The sequence below is a fragment of the Cynocephalus volans genome, chromosome 3, assembly GCF_027409185.1.
Source record: "Cynocephalus volans isolate mCynVol1 chromosome 3, mCynVol1.pri, whole genome shotgun sequence".
NCBI lineage: Eukaryota > Metazoa > Chordata > Mammalia > Dermoptera > Cynocephalidae > Cynocephalus > Cynocephalus volans.
This window is the reverse complement of record NC_084462.1, coordinates 145,018,464-145,036,204: the sequence shown is the minus strand read 5'-3', so window position 1 is coordinate 145,036,204 and position 17,741 is coordinate 145,018,464. Positions and strand designations below refer to the sequence as shown.

General features: G+C 36.8%; 1 protein-coding gene across 1 annotated transcript in view; it reads left to right on the top strand.

The window, feature by feature from the left end:
* KCNH5 (potassium voltage-gated channel subfamily H member 5) overlaps positions 1 to 17,741 on the top strand; it is a 318,849-nt gene that overhangs the window by 268,757 nt on the left and 32,351 nt on the right. Inside the window, exon 10 of the mRNA XM_063091599.1 lies at positions 2,951 to 3,147. Coding sequence (XP_062947669.1) covers positions 2,951 to 3,147 — 197 coding nt within the window. The remainder of the gene's footprint in view (positions 1 to 2,950; positions 3,148 to 17,741) is intronic.

The following is a 17,741-nucleotide window of genomic DNA, read 5'->3' as shown; positions in this document are numbered from 1 at the left end:
GGCCAGCATCAGCAGTCCTCCCTTAAGAGATGGCCAGAGGAAGGTCCACAAGTTTCCCGGCTGCCTGAGGCCCAGTGGCCACCTTTTCCACCTCAGCTACTCCGCGCCAGCCGCCGCAGCCGCCGCCATCTTGAAACTCCTAGTTTCATTCTCCTGCATATGGATATCCAGTTATCCCAGCACCATTTGCTGAAGAGGCAGTCCCTTCCCCAGTGAATAGGCTTGGTGCCTTTGTCAAAGATCAGATGGCAGTAAGTGTGTGGGTTGATTTCTGGTTTCTGTATTCTATTCCTTTGATCAGTGTGTCTGTTTTTATGCCAGTACCATACTGTTTTGGTTATTATAGCTTTGTAGTATAGCTTGAAGTCCGGTAGTGTTATGCCTCCAGCTTTTTTTTCTATCTTTATTTTTTTGTTTAACATTATAAGGTAAGCATTTTTTTGCATATTATTTCAAAACTTGTTTTAATTCTGTACGAATTGATACTTTACATATATTTTTGCAATTTCCATTGTTATTGGAAATATAGTTGTTTTTTTAAATGTGGATTTGTGATTAATAACTCTACAGTGAACAGTATGTATGTTGATTTTAATCTTTTGATCAATTCCCAGAATTAAAATTACTAATTCAAAAGCATTGATTATTATTAAAGTGTACCATACATGGAAATCAAATAGATGAAAGTAATGAGCACTTACAAATGGGTCAGAGAGGTTGCATTATAATTGATAATTTGAGAAAGGGTCATGGAAACGAATCAGAGAGAAATGTAATTCTTTTTCTGTCTCTTCAGAGAAAAAGTCAATATGGGAAGAGTAACAATTATGATAGAGGAAAAGTAACAAGAGGTAGATCAAAACAGTCCTTTAAAATCTTGTTAATTTTGTAACACCAGAGACTATAACAGTTATTGACCTCTTTTGCTTACAAAATAGTACACATAAATTGTAAGACAAAACCCATCCATTGTCCCATAGTGCAGAGACAAGCTAACGTTTTGATGAATTGACTTCCATGCTTTGTGTGTACGTATGTGTGTTGGGGGAGGGAGGGTACATAAAATGAGATGAACCTCTATGTATGGTTGATATCCTGCTTTTATTATTTTACATAATATGATCATATCTCTATATCACTTTTTAAAATCTGTGATATTTAGTTGCTGCATAATATTTTATAATTTATTTATTTATTTATTTATTCATTGACATTTATGTTATTTTCAAAGTCTTGCTGGTATAAATATCACTTCAATGAGAAATTTTAGAAGTAAATTTGGCACTTCTGATTATGCAATTTGAATAAGTACCTATAATGGGAATTAGTAGTTCAAAGAGAATGCCATATACAGATTTCTAAAATTCATCTATGTGAGAGGACGTAGGGTTTTTCTTTTAAATTTTTATAACTAAAGTCTCCGTTAGGTTATTATGATGCTGTATAACCCTAAAGACTTTATTTGGGTACCAAGTCACTAATCCTCCTTCCTTGGACAAATATGTGGCTATCAGATAGTTAAATGAATTGTTCATTAGTATCACTAACTAAAAGGAATTTGCGGAGGGTCCAGAAAAAAATAAGTTGCTTAAGGTTAATTAAGCATCCATTATGGTTATTTTATGCTGATCACATTAGCACATGGTAGTTTTAACCGTCTCCTCAGTGTGTTTTCTCTTTCTACCCTAGAGTGCCTTTTAAGGTTGAATCCCAAGACGTGTGGTTCTCTAAGAGCTTCCCAACTGCATAGGTGGACAAAGAATCTGTAATCTCACTCACTGAGCCTCTCTGTCTCTTTCTCTCTCTGTCTCTGTCTCTCTTTCTCTTTCTCTTCTCTGGTTACATACTATCTTTTCTCTCTGGTGGTTTGGCTGGCCTGAAGGGTTATAAAATATTTTTCTTCTTTTTTTCATGTTCTGATTTTAATCTGCATGATGTGAGTAGATATTTGCTCATCTCTTAGTTAAGAGTGTAGAAAGAATAAATCATCAACAGAGTGCCTCTAGGAAGATTTTCCCCACCTGGATACATTCCCCCTGTCTTTTCTACTTTAAAACTTTCCCTTTCCCGCAGAAATTGAACAAAGAACACAGCAGACTACACTTCAGAAGTCCGGGGCTCTTTTGGAACTGCCTCAGCAGAAAAGCTTTTGGGGACCTTTAACCTTGGACTCTTCCTCATTTCCTTTGTTTGGGCAACTAAGTACTCTTGATTTGGAATGATGAATGGTTGAGTTCAGGCCACCAGTGGATGGTACTCTGAAGTGAATAGGTGATTTCTGTGTGACTTTTAGAATTTTTAAAAGACACTAACATTTGTGTGTATTATTGCACTCTTTGTGGAACTGTTTCTGAAATAATAAATCTGGGATCCCACGTTTTATCCAACTGAGCTCCTTAAGCTTTGGAACTGTGGATGTGGAGCTCTTGGGCTGGGCCCTGAGGCCTGGTGTAAGGTCTGGCCTAGGTGGAGAGGGACAAACATCTTTGGGGAACAAAGTCATGGCAAGTTTTAGTCTTCTTGGGGCACAATACTTAGTTACTGAATAATGCATATTTAATATACGTCAAATCAGTTCTAGATTTATAAAGGACGGAATAGCAGATCCTTGTATATTGCATTTTAATGTCTAGAAGGAGCAGAGGAATGGTTGAAACTAACAAGTCACTTTTGCTCCTGCCAGTCAGAATAGAAAAAGTTGAAGTGGCAGAAGATAATGAAATTATTTGTTAAAATGAAGTTTTGACTTCTCTGTTGAATTCCATTTATTCATGCCACTCCAGTTTTCCATCAATAACTGAATTCAGGCCATTTGATTGGGTACATTGTTATACCCTCATCTCTAAATTATGCTAGAATATCAATACCATATATAAAACTGAGTAACAATAATGCTTGTTTTAAGACCTATTGCAGATACTTGAATTATGTGTCTTATATTGTTTTCCAGGAAAAGGTGATGTATTTGGAGACATCTTCTGGAAGGAAACCACCCTTGCTCATGCATGTGCCAATGTCCGGGCACTGACATACTGTGACCTACACATCATCAAGCGGGAAGCCTTGCTCAAAGTCCTGGACTTTTATACGGCTTTTGCAAACTCATTCTCAAGGAACCTCACTCTTACTTGCAATCTAAGGAAACGGGTATGTTGTCTGGATCTATTTTCCCTTATCAGTATCCAGAGGATTAATGTGTTTTGCTCTACTAACTGAGGAGTGGAAAAGTTACTTCATTTTTTAATAGTATATTGCCATCAGTGTTAAGTGACATAATTTTCTTTCCCTTTATTTATATTTTGCTTACTTTTTAAGGGAAAAAACATGCTGACTATATGAGTACAAATTTGAATCTTTATTATTTAAGATGCAAAATAAAAAACAGGCTTGAGGAAAAGCAAATAAACTGTAAACTGTATTATGATATAGTTAGTTCTTGGATTTTATAATAGTGCCATTAAGTGAATACCAGTGTCTTTTACTTCATTATTTAGATTTTTTAAAAGCTGGTAAGGTTAATCAAGCCTGTTGCCTATTTTACATGCCCACCTCTCTTTAGACCCTCCTTCTCATTTAATAATCAATTTACAAAGCTTACTCTCCATTAATTCTTTCAAAGAACACTATCTCAAAAATTAATTAGTCACACTGACATGTCTTACAAATAGGTATAGGAATACTTTATTTTGTACTGCTGCTGCAAATGTAATCTTCTTTGCCATTTTCTTTGTTATTGATGAGTGTGACACAAATTTAATTTGCATAAAGAAATCTCCTAGCTCTGATTTATAGGTCACTGGGCTTTGACTAGGGCTCTTTTACTGCCAAGAATGAAATACATGTTTGGACAACTGCACTTAAGGAATTTCATCTAAAATGATTCCCTGTCTATAGTAAAGTATTTTGAAATAACAATTCTTTGTTTTCACGACCTCCTCAAATAATACTTTCCCTGTACCTGACATAGAGGGAAAAAATCAAGCCAAGAGACAAATTAATGTCTATACTGTAGCAACATAGAAATGAACATAAATCAATGTAATTCCTACTTGGGGTTCCAAGGGAGTACAAGACTAGCAGGAGTATTATTCATACTAGCTGAATCACAACATTTGATCTATATTTGAACAACATGTTCAGTTTATCCTTTTGTTAACAAATAGTTATTGAGCATCCAGAATCTGCAAGACTAAATGTAAATAGCTATACAGAGCACAAAGACTGAATGGTGTTCCTGTGCTCAAGAAGTTTACAGTCAAGTGTGATTATTACGTGAAACATGCCTAATTGAAAGTTAAGGTAGTAATAAATGTGGAAGAATGTAGAAGAGAGGTGCCAAATGTGAACTAAATATGGAACTTTCTTGCTTATTCATTAGGGAGCCCAGAGTCCTTTTCAGTATTAAGCAGAAATGTCTCCATTGGTCTAAGTTCTACCTTCTGCAATGACAAATTCCTCTTCTACAAAGCAGCCTGTTAAATATTTGAAGCTCTTATATTATTATTGTCTTATCCAATCTAAAATGTGCAGGTTTTGAAATCTTCCCCCATCCTGCAAGATTGCCAAAACCACGTGCACATCACACACACACACACACACACACACAGACACACACACACACATGCTTACACACAATCGTTGGTTATGAAAGTTGAGTGCACATCTTAGTGTGACTACCTCTGATAAGAAGAGAAACTAGAGACAGAAAACTCGTGTCTGTTTTTAATGGGACCTGGGAACGATGTGCCTGTCTCTGCAGTGCCAGTGTGCTGAGTTATATCAAATGCCTTCTTCCCTTTAAAACCTGTTCCCTGTTATAACTTGTGTCAGTCTTTTATAATTCCAGCCTTTTTGCTCTTGATGGGTTATCTCAATAACTTGGCAAATTGTGTGAACGGGGTGTATAGTCAGTGTGTGTCATTTTATTCTTAGAAAAAAAATATTCTCATAAAAACTGAAATTTGAGAAAATATCTTCCAATGATTACTAATAATAACTACCATTTTGAGAGCCTGTTCTATATAGCTAGACACTTTAGCACGTTTTACATATGATGATTATATTAAATGTCAATCACCCACAAACAAGGCAGCATAATCTCCTCTTCACACATGAGGAGGTTGGAGTTCTTCAACAGGGACAGCTAGTTGCCGAATAACTTATTGATCAGGGCTTGGATTTAAACCCATCTCTGTATGATTTTAAAATCTATGTTTTTTAGACTAGAACCTGTTGCTTTAGCTTGTAAAAGTAGCTGTCATTTAATTTTTTACAACAATATTCTACAGATACACTCTCAACAATTTATAGTTTCTCATTCATTCATTGACTTTATTCCCCATTGATCTATTAATAAAAATATTTTTTTCTTGTTGCTATTTTTATAAGCATTATTGTAGTAAATATTTGTTTTGAATTGTATAATCAAAATTATGTCCATAGTATACTCTTGATATCTCATAGCTATCATAACTATTAATTAAGGGCATGCTCCTGATAAGAGGGGGAGCAGATTTTGAACCCAAGTTATCAGCCATAGTAGATGACAGCTCTGTATAATAAGCATAAACCAAGGCTCATTAGAGAAATTTGTATAGTGTGCAGTTTTCAGTGGCTGCAAGAGGGAGGAATGTGATAGTTCTTTAGAGGCTTGCCTTCTTCTCTGTTAAAGAAAAATAGGATGTTTGCTTTGAAAATGTAGCTCCCCCTAACCATCCTTAAACCTCTCTATATAAAAATTCTAGAGCTATAATTGATAATTTTATGCAACAACTAGATGAGGGATTGGCAAACTTTTTTTTTGTCAAGAACCAGATAGTAAATATTTTAGGATTTGTGAGCCAATCTCAACTACTCTACTTTGCCATTGTGGTGTGAAAGCAGTGTCTTAGTCTGCTTGGGCTACCATAACAAAATACCATAGACCGAATGGCTTAAACAACAGAAATTTATTTCTTACAGTTCTAGAGACTGAGAGGTCTAAGATCAAGATACTGGTCAATTTAGTTCCCTGGTGAGGGATCTCTTCCTGACTTGTAGATGGCCGCCTTCTCATTGTGCCGTCACATGGTAGAGAAAGAGAGGAGGCAAACTCACTGGTGTCTCTCCTGGTAAGGGCACTAATCCCATCATGAGGGCCACACTGTTAGGACCTCATCTAAACCTAGTTACTTCCCAAAGGTCCCATCTCTGAATACCATCATATTGGGGATGAGGGCTTCATCATATGAATTTTGGAGGGGACAAAACTCAGTTCGTAGCAGCAGCCATAGAAAATATGTAAATAAATGAGCATTTTTGTGTTTCAATAAACCTGTATTTACAAAACGGGTGGCTGCCCATGGACCTTAAGTGTGTCAACTGATGAAAGCAGAGGACTGGAAATTAGGTGGAGATGACAATGGCATACAAATAAAATTCCCTTCCTCTTTATTTAAAAGCAAATCTTTACTACTTGTTATCTAGCCAGAGGGTTATCATGAAATGGAAAATACCATAAATAAGAGGTGGCTATAGGAACCGGGTAGATAACATAAAGGCAAGGCTTATAGCTGCTGTGATGACGGGAGAGTTCACACCATATATAAAAGCCACTACTCAGTCTGGCTTTCCCTTGCCAGACTGAGTAGTGGCAAGGGAAATATATTTAGAAAAGGCATGGGAGAACAGCAGAGGAATGTTGACTTGCTGACTTTATTTATATATTTGTTTGCTTAACCAATTCAAGATGCCATTTCCTGGAATAACAAAATGGTGTTTATTAAATTGAGGACCAGTCCTCAGGTGTGTTTCAAAGAAGGTAAGCAGCGCACCTAGCACAGGTGATACCTAAATTTTAAAGGGTTCTCATTAGACTTTTAAAGTTAATGTTGTACTTCAGTTCATTCTGCCTAGTTATACGATGTTGTTTACCATTAGTGTAAATAAGAGTTAAGCTAGGAGGCATGGCTGTTGCCCTTTGAAAGACTTGCTTATAAAGCTGGCCCTTGGGAACTTGGATTTTAGGAGGGTTCTCACCCTTTAACTGTTAAGAGTGGCTTGTTGCACCTAAACAGTATATTCAAATAATTTGATCTATTCTGAACACCTACTTTCCTTCCAGAAGTATGAGTTTTGTATTTGCCAGGTGGAGGATGCATATGTGATCCATCCCTAGTAAAAAAAACCCTGAGTCTCTCATGAGTTTCCCTGGTAGATAACATTTCACGCATGTTGTCACAACTCTTGCTGGAGGAATTAAGGAAGTTTGTGCCTGGCTACCCCCAGACTTTGCCCATGCATTTTTCCCTTTGTTAAGTTTGCTTTGTGTTCTTATGCTGCAATAAGTCATAACCATCAGTGTGACTATATGCTGAATCCTGTGAGTCCCCTTAGCACATTGTCCCATCCACAGGCGGTCTTGAGGACCACCAATGCACCATTTATAAAGGTTGATATGAAATCTGTATCCTCAGAGGTCCTCAAATATGCAGATATATTAGTTATTTCTTTAGAGCCTTTTTTCCATTATAGACCCTTGTTGTATGTATAAAAGAGAATGAACCATTTAAGAACTGGTGGGTATATTTGTCCATGAGGCTGTCAAGAGAATTCCATTTCCTTGAAACTTAAAATAAATGTTGCATTAGCACTTATGGCTACATTAAGCATGGCTGAGATTTTGAATTATTTCTGAATATTTCCTTCACTTTCAAGATAGCAAGAACACATTTTCCTCCAGATTGACTATTTAAATAGGATGACTGAGAGATTTTATTTGCTATTTTCTCTACAGTTTTTTAAAGTGTGGCACAGACAGGATTGGCTGGCTCACTATATATTCAATATTCATCCATCGAGCTCCCACCTCATAACCATGGGGTCATGGAGACAAAAGGCTCAATGACTGCCCCTAGGAGTCTACAGTCTAGTGAGAGACCATAATATAGTCAGATAAGTGCCATGTGAGGGTTACTCTCAGGTACAAAGGGAGCATAAAGGAGATAAATCCAGTTCATCCCAGGGTGTAGATAGGGAAAGACTCCATGTGGTGATGATAACACTGCAGTTAGGATTTTACTGCAAACAAAGGGATAGTCTAGAGCAAGGAAGGATCTTGTAAATAACCTATTTCAGTTTATTTTCATTAAGGATGAGAAAACTAAGAACATTAAGTGATTTGCTCAAATTCACTTATGTAATTAGTGGCAGAGTTGGGAGTAGAATCCAAGCCTTTGAATCTCATGCTGCCAGTATTTCTACTATATAACGTGGTCTGAAAGCCTTTTGTAGAAGATTGTGAGTAAAAGTCAATATGTGATTGTGCCCATTTTTATTAGGGAAGAAGGAAGATATATGGCAGGTGTTTGTATGTGATTCATAGATTGATTTTAATGTTTTTCACAGCATGGTTCAGGATAATACTAACAATGGAGCCAATAATACAAACAAATAACAAACAAACAAACAAGCTATAAGTAGTGTTGAGAATCTGTGAACTGGACTTTAAACTCCCAATCTGAGTACAAACCACTGTATATGGTGTGGCCACAGCAGGCATGTCACCTCCTGTATTGTAAAGGATCTCATTTTAGTGAAAGGCTGTAACTGTCATATCAATATTGCTCAAGAAGTGTTACTGAATATGGTAAAATATTGCTTGCTGGTAATACTGCATTCTAGTATACTCTTTGCTATCATGCCAGTACTTGTAAGAAGTATGCTGGCTGCTGCACCACTTAGTATAAATATATAGGAAAAGAAAATTTCTCACATTAAACAAAAACCACTATTTTTTCACTTTTGTATTTTAACTTATTTTAAAGATGATAGCAGTGACACACTTTCTTATTGGAAGCTGTGAAAAAATATTAACAAGTTTACCACCAATCATGACAGTTATGAGTGCTAAAAATATTAGTTGATCCAAAAAAAAAAAAAAAAAAGAGGAAAAGAAGAAAGAAAAACTAAGTGTTTCCTGGAAAAATAACTAAGATCAAACAATGTTAATACAGGCTAAAATTGTACAATAAAGTGGGCTTCCCTTTTAAATACCAAGTCTATGTTACATTAATGGGTGTAAACCCCGCTGTGGTTCCAGATTGAGTGGTCATGGCTAGAAAATTGGTGTGTCTTTTCACTCCATGGCTCTGCTGAATTTGTTCCTAGCGTAATCAAAATTTCTAAGTCAAACGGCTCTATAGAAAATGTCTCTAATACTTTTACTATTGTCGTAGAGTGGAGCCCATTGGACTTTGTTAAAAATGATGTCATGCTGACCTTTGCCCTTTGGTTGTGGTCTCAAAGAAATGCCTCCATTGTTGCCTCAGAGACCTGCTTTGCTCTAGCTCTGTAATTTCTACTTTAGACTCTTTTGTACTGAACATCTCTGTACCACTTAGTACAATACACAGGCTAAGCTGGGACCCCTAGCCAATACTCATTTAACCTCGTATTAGTTTTCTTAGATTGACATAACAACATACCTTTGGCATGTGTTCTCACAACTCTTGCTGGAGGAATTAGGGAGAGGACCCTGGGAGGCTTGTGCCCGGCTTTACCCTGCATCTTTTTCTTTGGTGAGTTTGCTTAGACTGGGTGGCTTACAAAACAGAAATTTATTTTTTCACAGTTCTGAAGATTAGAATTCCAAAATCAAGGTGCCAGCAGGGTTGGTGTCTGGCAAGGCCTATACCCTTGCGACGCAAAGGCCACCTTCTCTCTGTGTGCTCACATGGCCTTTCCACAGTGCCTGTGTGTGGACAGAGCTTGCTCACTCTCTGGTGTCTCTTCTTATGAAGACACTCATCTTACTGGATCAGGGCACCATCATTATAACCTCATGCAATCTCGGTTACTTTATTAGGAAACTCATCTACAAATATAGCCACGCTGCAGATTAGGGCTCAAACATACGGGGGGAGGGGGGAAGAGCACAGACATTCAGTCCCTAACAACTGTGTTTTATTTTTCTAATTAAGTTTGAAGAAATAACATCGAAAAATATTCTAAAATCAAAATATACAGCTGAAGTGAGTCTACATTACTGGGAATGTGTAGCAGCATTCAGTGCTGATTTTTATAACGCCAAGGCAATGCATAATTATCAATACTAGCACAACGTTCCTGCACTCTGACAGTCACTTAAGAAGGATTCTCATTTAAAATGAGTAAAGTGTCCTCCAAGAATGATCAATACAAATTATAAAATGGAAAAACAGAGCGTAGAGGTACTTGTAGAATTCCTTTCACTCCATAAAACCAAGTTCCTTTTCCACACATGGCACGCTGCTTAAGTAGAGATCAGCTGAAGCCCCCTGGCAGTATTATGGAGAAACGTCATACCAATCTTGGTTTTTGATGTTCCTGCAGTGAGATACAGTGGCTTAGGTTTACTCTTGCATTAGCACAGGCTCAGAAGTCAATAACTCTTTTCTCTCCAGAAAGCATTCTTGCCATGGTGAGTCCAACAGCACAGAATGTCTTTTTTTCTGTGAGCAATGAAGCATCTTAGCAGTGATTACCTTTTGTCGATAAAAAGCATACCAGAATTGGATATCAAAAAGAACTAAAGTATTTGCTTGGTGTACATGTGTCGCAGATTGTATGTATTTCAGTAGCCAATACAAGCATCTTTGAGGAAATGGCCTAGGAATGTGACAATGGGAGTTCCGACTTCACTACTTTCTTTCCTAACCCCCTGCCCTGCCAATGGTATATCAGCTAAACAAAATATGAGAGCACATTCATTTTACAAATCCATCATTTTTTAATCCTGTGGGAAAGACATTAATTGATAAAACATTGTCCACATTTGGAATAAAAGATTAGATGATGTCCATAAAACTCTAAAATATTACATGGTATCTATGCTTACTTCTCTCATAGCACTGATTGTGGTCACTTTGTTTTCCTATTTACATGTTTAATTTTTCAACTAAACAATGAGCTCCTTAAAGTAGGAATTTTCTGTAATCTTTTTATTGCCAGTGACCAGCATAGTGTCTTCAATTGAATGAATGAATCAGAATGAAACATGAATCTGTCATGTTGTCCAGCACAGTTTTTATCAACTAGAATAATCACTGTCATCTAGAAAAACACGATGCCCTTGACAACTTTAGCAAAAAGTCTTCTGAAATAGGATTATGAAAATGACCGTTAGTAATTGGTGTTAAATCATGGTTAGAGTTGACTTCCAGCTGCTGTTTCTAACCACTTGTGTCTGCAGATTCTGCACAATCCTGCAGCAGCTTGTCTAGAGCTCTCAGAGTAGCACACACAATTTTGACATCACTGTAAGTGAATTAAGATAACCCAATGCCAGGGGCTGTGATTTCCAAAACAGTTCCTTTTTCTCTTTTCTCTCATTTTTCTCTGAAGAATCTGCATACCAACCTTGAACCTGAGCAGAGTATAGTTATGGCTCTCGTTACCTCTATTGATCATCAGGACTGCAAATTTACTCCAAATGACTGGCCCTGCTGGCAGTAGCTCTCCTGACATGTTATGGTTTGTAGAACTTTCACTGCCGAAATGGTGTAGCTTGCTGCTTTGCAGTGTACACAGCACAGGCATGATCTCATTGAGCTTCCAATCAGGTGAGGTGACTTGCTCATGGCCGCATGGCTGATAGTTGCTTTGAGGCTCCAATCAGTTTTCCAACTTCAAGATGGCTCTCATTTCACTGATTGGGGTAGAAAGAGACAGACCTTCAGCAATTCAGAAGTTTGTCATGTGCATTTAGATGAAGCAGGACCTAATTATGGAATCTTTTGAGACCTTATCTTCTATTTGGGCTCTCTGTTGGTCTGCTTCCAGAGAGAATAAAAACTTTTCCACATTTAATTACCAGGACAAAGGTTCACAGATCCCTCACTCTTCAATATGCTTCCAAAGCAGTTATGTAAGGACAAGATTTCCCAAGTTTCAGAGTGGGCACTGGATTCGATAATAAACCAACATATTCGACACTAGATTATACTCTTTATTGTATGCCTGCTCTTCTTTTCAAAACTAGAGCTATTCTTATTGCAAGAAAATATGCATTTTAGTAGTAAGCAAGGAGGAAATAAATAAGACTTTAATCGAAAAGTATTTAACTAACATAATGTAAAAAGGAGGATATTTCATAAATTATTTTCCTTGGGAATTCTTCATGTATCCAATAATGCACTTGAATAATTTGTTTTTATGTTAGGGCTGAATCCTGCCTTACACAAATGCTTTCCTGGGGTCATCATAGCTGTATACCAGACTGTTTATTTCCAAAGTGCCTACCACTTCTTAATTCTCAACGGCTAATATTCAATGAAGGGCCACTGGAAGCATGGGGCTCTATCACACCATCTTTATTTAAAGGAAAATACTCCTCATAAACTAAAAAGCAAAGATTTTTATTAATGTAAGCACTAAAATGTGTGTATTATTTTCTTCCCTAATGTCTTTTGGTACTGATTTGAATTTGGAGTATATCCAATTTTTTCTATCCCAACTTATTACGTCTCTTTTTTCCTTTTTTCTTCTAGAAAAAGTCAATGAATGTTCTATATGGTTGAAAATATTATAATTTAATATAATGTGAATCTTTTTATGGATGTGTATTTGAATATATTTTTAGGCAGAGTTCTTTGTGGGGTTCCTCCTTCTCCAACCCCCAAGGCAATATCTAAATTTAATCATATGGTTTGTCGTTGTAGGGATTTCTGCCTTTTACTTTTTGAGCTGAATTCATCAGCTCAGGTTTTTCTGTCCTCTGATATATCTGGGAAAATTCAGAGCTCAACAGACATGTATTTGAAAGGCTTCCGTGCTGATTCTGAGCAGTAGCTTTTTAATGCTTTTCAAAGGGACATCTTTTAAAAAAGCATTTGGTTATTCAAAGTAGGGATTTAAGATGTTCATAGTGAATTCTTTTTTTCTTTTTTCTTGTTATTTTTATTTGTACATATTTATGGGATACAGAGTTGACTATCAGTATTTGTGTGCAGTACGTGATGATCAAATCAATATTGTTAGCATGTTCATCATTACAAACAGTCTCCCTTCAGTCAGACTGTTTCCAAAAAATGTAAGATAAATATCGTAATAATATATATGGGTTTCTATAGAATAGAAAGAACTTTAAAGCAATATATAAGAAAATACAGCTACTCCGTGGTTAGATTGAATTCCTAATAGTTGTCTGTTTTGACCAAAATAACATCTGCCTCCCTAGCTGGGAGGTGCATTTCATAGATTCTGGCATTCCAATCAAGTGATCTTTTCCCAAAGGTATCAAATCAAGTGATTCTACTAAATAGCCAGAGACACTCAGATAACCCAAGGAGGAGGCTATGGTAATTTCTTCTAGAGAAAGTCATTCATTTTCTTCCTCTTCTTTCTGAATCAGTTTATACTTGATTCACCCAACACTTTTAGAAGTTGACATTTGCTTTCACTGGGGTTTGTTCTACGCACTCAATTTTATCCTCTAGAGAGTGATGTCATCTTTTGAAGTTCAGCAGAGGTGCAGTCCCTTAGAAAACTCACAGTCTGGAATGAAAAATGTAGAGTAAAAACTGTCACTGCTAATTCTGCATGTAAGAATCCAATTTCCCCTAACAGCAGCCCACAGAGGTAATATGAGGCATTGGGCCCTAACCAGGAATTTGCTTCCTTCTTTTAACCAGTACCTTAACAACTATATTAGGTATATGTGGACTTCATCATAATTCAGTCACATTAAATGGGTAATAGGTAACACAGATCCTTTGAAAGTTAGTTTTCTGTGACAGGAAGTTAAGTACCCCCTCTTAAGTGAGAAAATAGTGTTTCCTAATCCTCAGAATTCAGAAAGCAGGAAGTGGAATGACCTACTTAGCCAGTGTAGAGCAAAGAGTGAAGGGTCGCTTGTGCCAGCAAAAGGTGAGCAGGAGAGATCAGATCCAGCCTGTGGGATTTAAGAGCCCATAAAATGAGGCTGACTGCTGGCTTGTTAACAGTGACATTTCCACACATGAGAGTCACCAAGTGGCTTGTTACTGAAATCGCACACTAGGAGGAAGGCTCCCAGCCCAACAGCCTTTCTCTGTAGGCTGTTGGGAGTGGGTATAAGGATGGGGAGCAAAGAAAAGTTCTGGAGAGGGGCTCAGTCCCTTCATTCCAATGCAACTTTCTTCTACCAAGTGTTTGTGAAGTTCTTAATATGAACTTTTACTCTTGTGAAAAAACTATGAAAGTAGATTTGTATTTGGTAGTTTTGCAAAGATGAAAACTCTCTGTTGTTGGGTTCCTAAGCTTGGTACATTCCTTTAGAAGGGTGTTTTTAAGTTTGAACCAGAAATTTTATGGAGGTTGATAACATTAATAAAGCTTAAATAATATTGAGAGAGAGGACTGTAAAAATTTAAAAATTCAATCAGGACAGGTTTGTCAGCAGAAAAAACTTGCAACAAATGTAATTATATGAAAATGTACTCTATGTTTGGAGGGTAAACAGTTTATATACTATACCAAATGGAATATAAGAGATTTGAATTTCTAGCTTTTGAGCAAACTTTATAAGACAAACATATCAATCTCTTTCTAGAAGCACAGGCACCTCTAAATTTTCTACGATCAGATATCTATGCCCCAGAAATAAATTCATAATGAGGCCACAGAATTTTAAATTATCTGAGCATTTTCTCATTCTGTTCAAAGCCTCTTTAGAAAAATATTCCCAATTTAGAGAACAACTACTCTACTTTAGATTTCAGACAGTGGTAATATTCAATCCTCTGGTGTGTTCTGGTTTGTCAAAAATACAGCTGATTAACTTTGATTAAAGAAGATCAGAGATGGAATTAATACCTCACCAAAATAAAGTCAAACTAATATTGATGACCAGGGCTATTATAAAGATGAAATATAACCATACATATGGCAATAAAAGTGGTTATTTAAAATGGAAAACAAGGGCGAAGGCATTCATTTATTGAGTTATAAAAAGTCTTGTTCTCGAAATGAAAATTTTGAGATTACATCTTTAAAATATGGGGCAATAAAACTATTCAGATTTAGACAAATGGAAGAGAACTTGGGAAAATAATATAAGGAAAATGATATGTGTTCCTTGAATTGCTAATAAGGCAATTGAAAAGAACCAAATCACCTTCTCCTATGACTTATCCTATAGCTCCAGCTTGCTCCTCAAGGGCCAACTTCAGCCCCGTCTCCTCCATACTCCTTTCCATGTGCTCCAGCTCCACATGACCTTTCCTTTTTCCATATTCCTGTACAACCATCCACTGCACTATTTGTTCGGTATTTACGGTATATTGCTTTGTAGGGTCCTACAATGAGCTAATAGATGCCCTGTCCCCATGCACTGACTGTTAAGCTCTTAAAGAGACATTATCCCATACATACAACTGCTCTTTGCAGCCCAGCACTCCAGCAACATTGTTGGTTGAATGAGTAATAATATCTCAGAGTTCATTAATTTAAGGCAATCTGTGCTGCTTCCCTTTCTGATGGTAGAACTCAATATCCACGTGGAAGTAAGTACTGAGAGGAGAGTAGCAGGAAAAGAGGAAAAGAGATATTTGATTTATTATGTTTTTAAATTTTGAAAACTACTGGGATCATTCTGAATGTATCTTTAATAAGAGTTTGGAGAGATTACTTTTTTGATGAATTATAAAACTCTTTGGAAAGATAAAAAATTTAGACTTGCCTTTGGATTACTGTGAGCAAATACATTTCAATTGGTTAAAAATGGTCCAAAAATGGTAAGAGGGAATGGTGATATTTGCAATTCTCCAGGAAGTGCCTAAGTTCTTTATGTTCCAGCATTGGGTGGCATTCAATTTAGAATGAATCTTTAGTTGTTATTTTGGTGAAGAAGAAAAGGAGAAGAGGGTGTCCCAAACATATGGCCCTTTCTGTTTTAAGCATCTGTAGGCAGGAGAAGTGGACCTTGGCTTCCACTCAATTCAGGAATAAAAACGATCCTGATTACACCTACAGTCAAGGAGCATTTATATTCTTTCCTAGGGAATGTACCAAGATCTCCCTTTGGAATGACTAGAGCACTGGCTTTAGGCTCAGGTGTGTGATCTTGGGCATATGAGTTTACATGACTTGGTTTACACATCTGTAAAATGAGATATAATAGCCAATGAATATGCCTGGAGTACCTTTTAAGTACCAGGCACTTTTATAAATACATAATACCCAGAAGTGAGTAAAACAGATACTCATAAGTTCCCTGCCCTCATTGGGTTCAGGGCCTAATGCCTTCTTCACAGAGTAGTTGTGAGTGTAGAGACCAATCCTTTGAGGTCTTAGTAAAGGTTAGCAGTGATGATGGTGATGATGGTGATGACAATGATGATGATGACTTGATGATGACAATGATGATAAGGGCATGTTTCATAAATGGCAGTGCCTGACTGGTGCTCAAAATCCTCTCCCAAAATTCTAATAGTGAGAAAAGGTCAGGCTGTAGTCTCAGCATGTATTATTGCAGTCCATCAGTCCTTGGTGACAAGAAAGTAAGGGAAATGTTAAAAGTCACTCAGGTCTGATCTCTTTAGGAGATAGAATCCTCCTCTCATAAGCCAATGGAATGTGCTGAGAATTGCAGACACAAGCACTTCTACACTCTCCCAGAACAATGTTGAGTTTTTCCAAAGGAAAACTTTCTTACTTTCTTCTGTTAACACAAAACAATATCTACCTCCACCTCTTTCAAAACTCCACACATTCAACATGATATCTATTAGGGGTGAAATCTTAACTGAGGCCCCTAACATTTGATGAAATGATTTCACTAATAATACATCTCAAGAGAACAGTTAGGGGTTGTGATTTTAAGTTCAGGTCTTGGCATTTCTAGCTCAAGGATTAATTTCTCTAATCTAGTTTAATGAACAAACTTTCATGCTCTGTTTCACTGCATGTGCTAAGATTAGCTTTAGCTAATTTAACTTGACCTAAAACTTGCACTTTAACTCTAGGTTCTGATCTCATCCTGAATTACATCTATCAAGTTTGGCTATTTGAGAACCTTGCTATCTGCTGAAACACCATCCTTATAACCATATCCCTGTGGCTGTAGAAACAGTTATTATGTAAATGTGTTCTTCTTAAGAGGAGACACTCTGGGGAAGCATTGGGAAAAACAGGAAAGAGCTTTGCCAATTTGTGCTTAGTATTGACTCAGTCATCCTGTAAACCAAGAACTAAGTTCACTCTTTTATTTTGAACCTCAAACTAAATTTGAATTGCACTTTTAGAAGTAAAAGCCAACCCCCTTTCACTTTCATAAAAATTTAAATTTCACCTTCCCTTAACGTTACAACATATTTGAAAGACTTAATTTTTTTTTAAATACAAGTTGCTTCCATTCATCTGCTTGTAAAAGAATACAATAAAGAGAGGCCACTGGTATGGGAAGAAAGAGAAATATTGCTTCAACAAGCTCATTCCACTACTCAAATTTGTCAAAGAAAAGGTGAACTAATATCTTTTTAAAAAATAATATTTCCTGCAAGAAAAAGTTGCTCATTTTATCCATGTTTGACATTTCATAGTAAAGGTAAAATTCATTTTTAATGAAAAAGATTCTACAGGGTTATTAATTAAAAGAAACACAGGAAGACAGAAATGTCATTTTAAAAGAGCACATCATGAATTAGAGAAAGTCTCCAGTCAAAAATACAGTTCAGCGTAGCTCTCTGCAGGATTGAAGGCTGTCCTGCCAGTGGAATCAGCTCTCACCCTGCACCTTGGGTGGC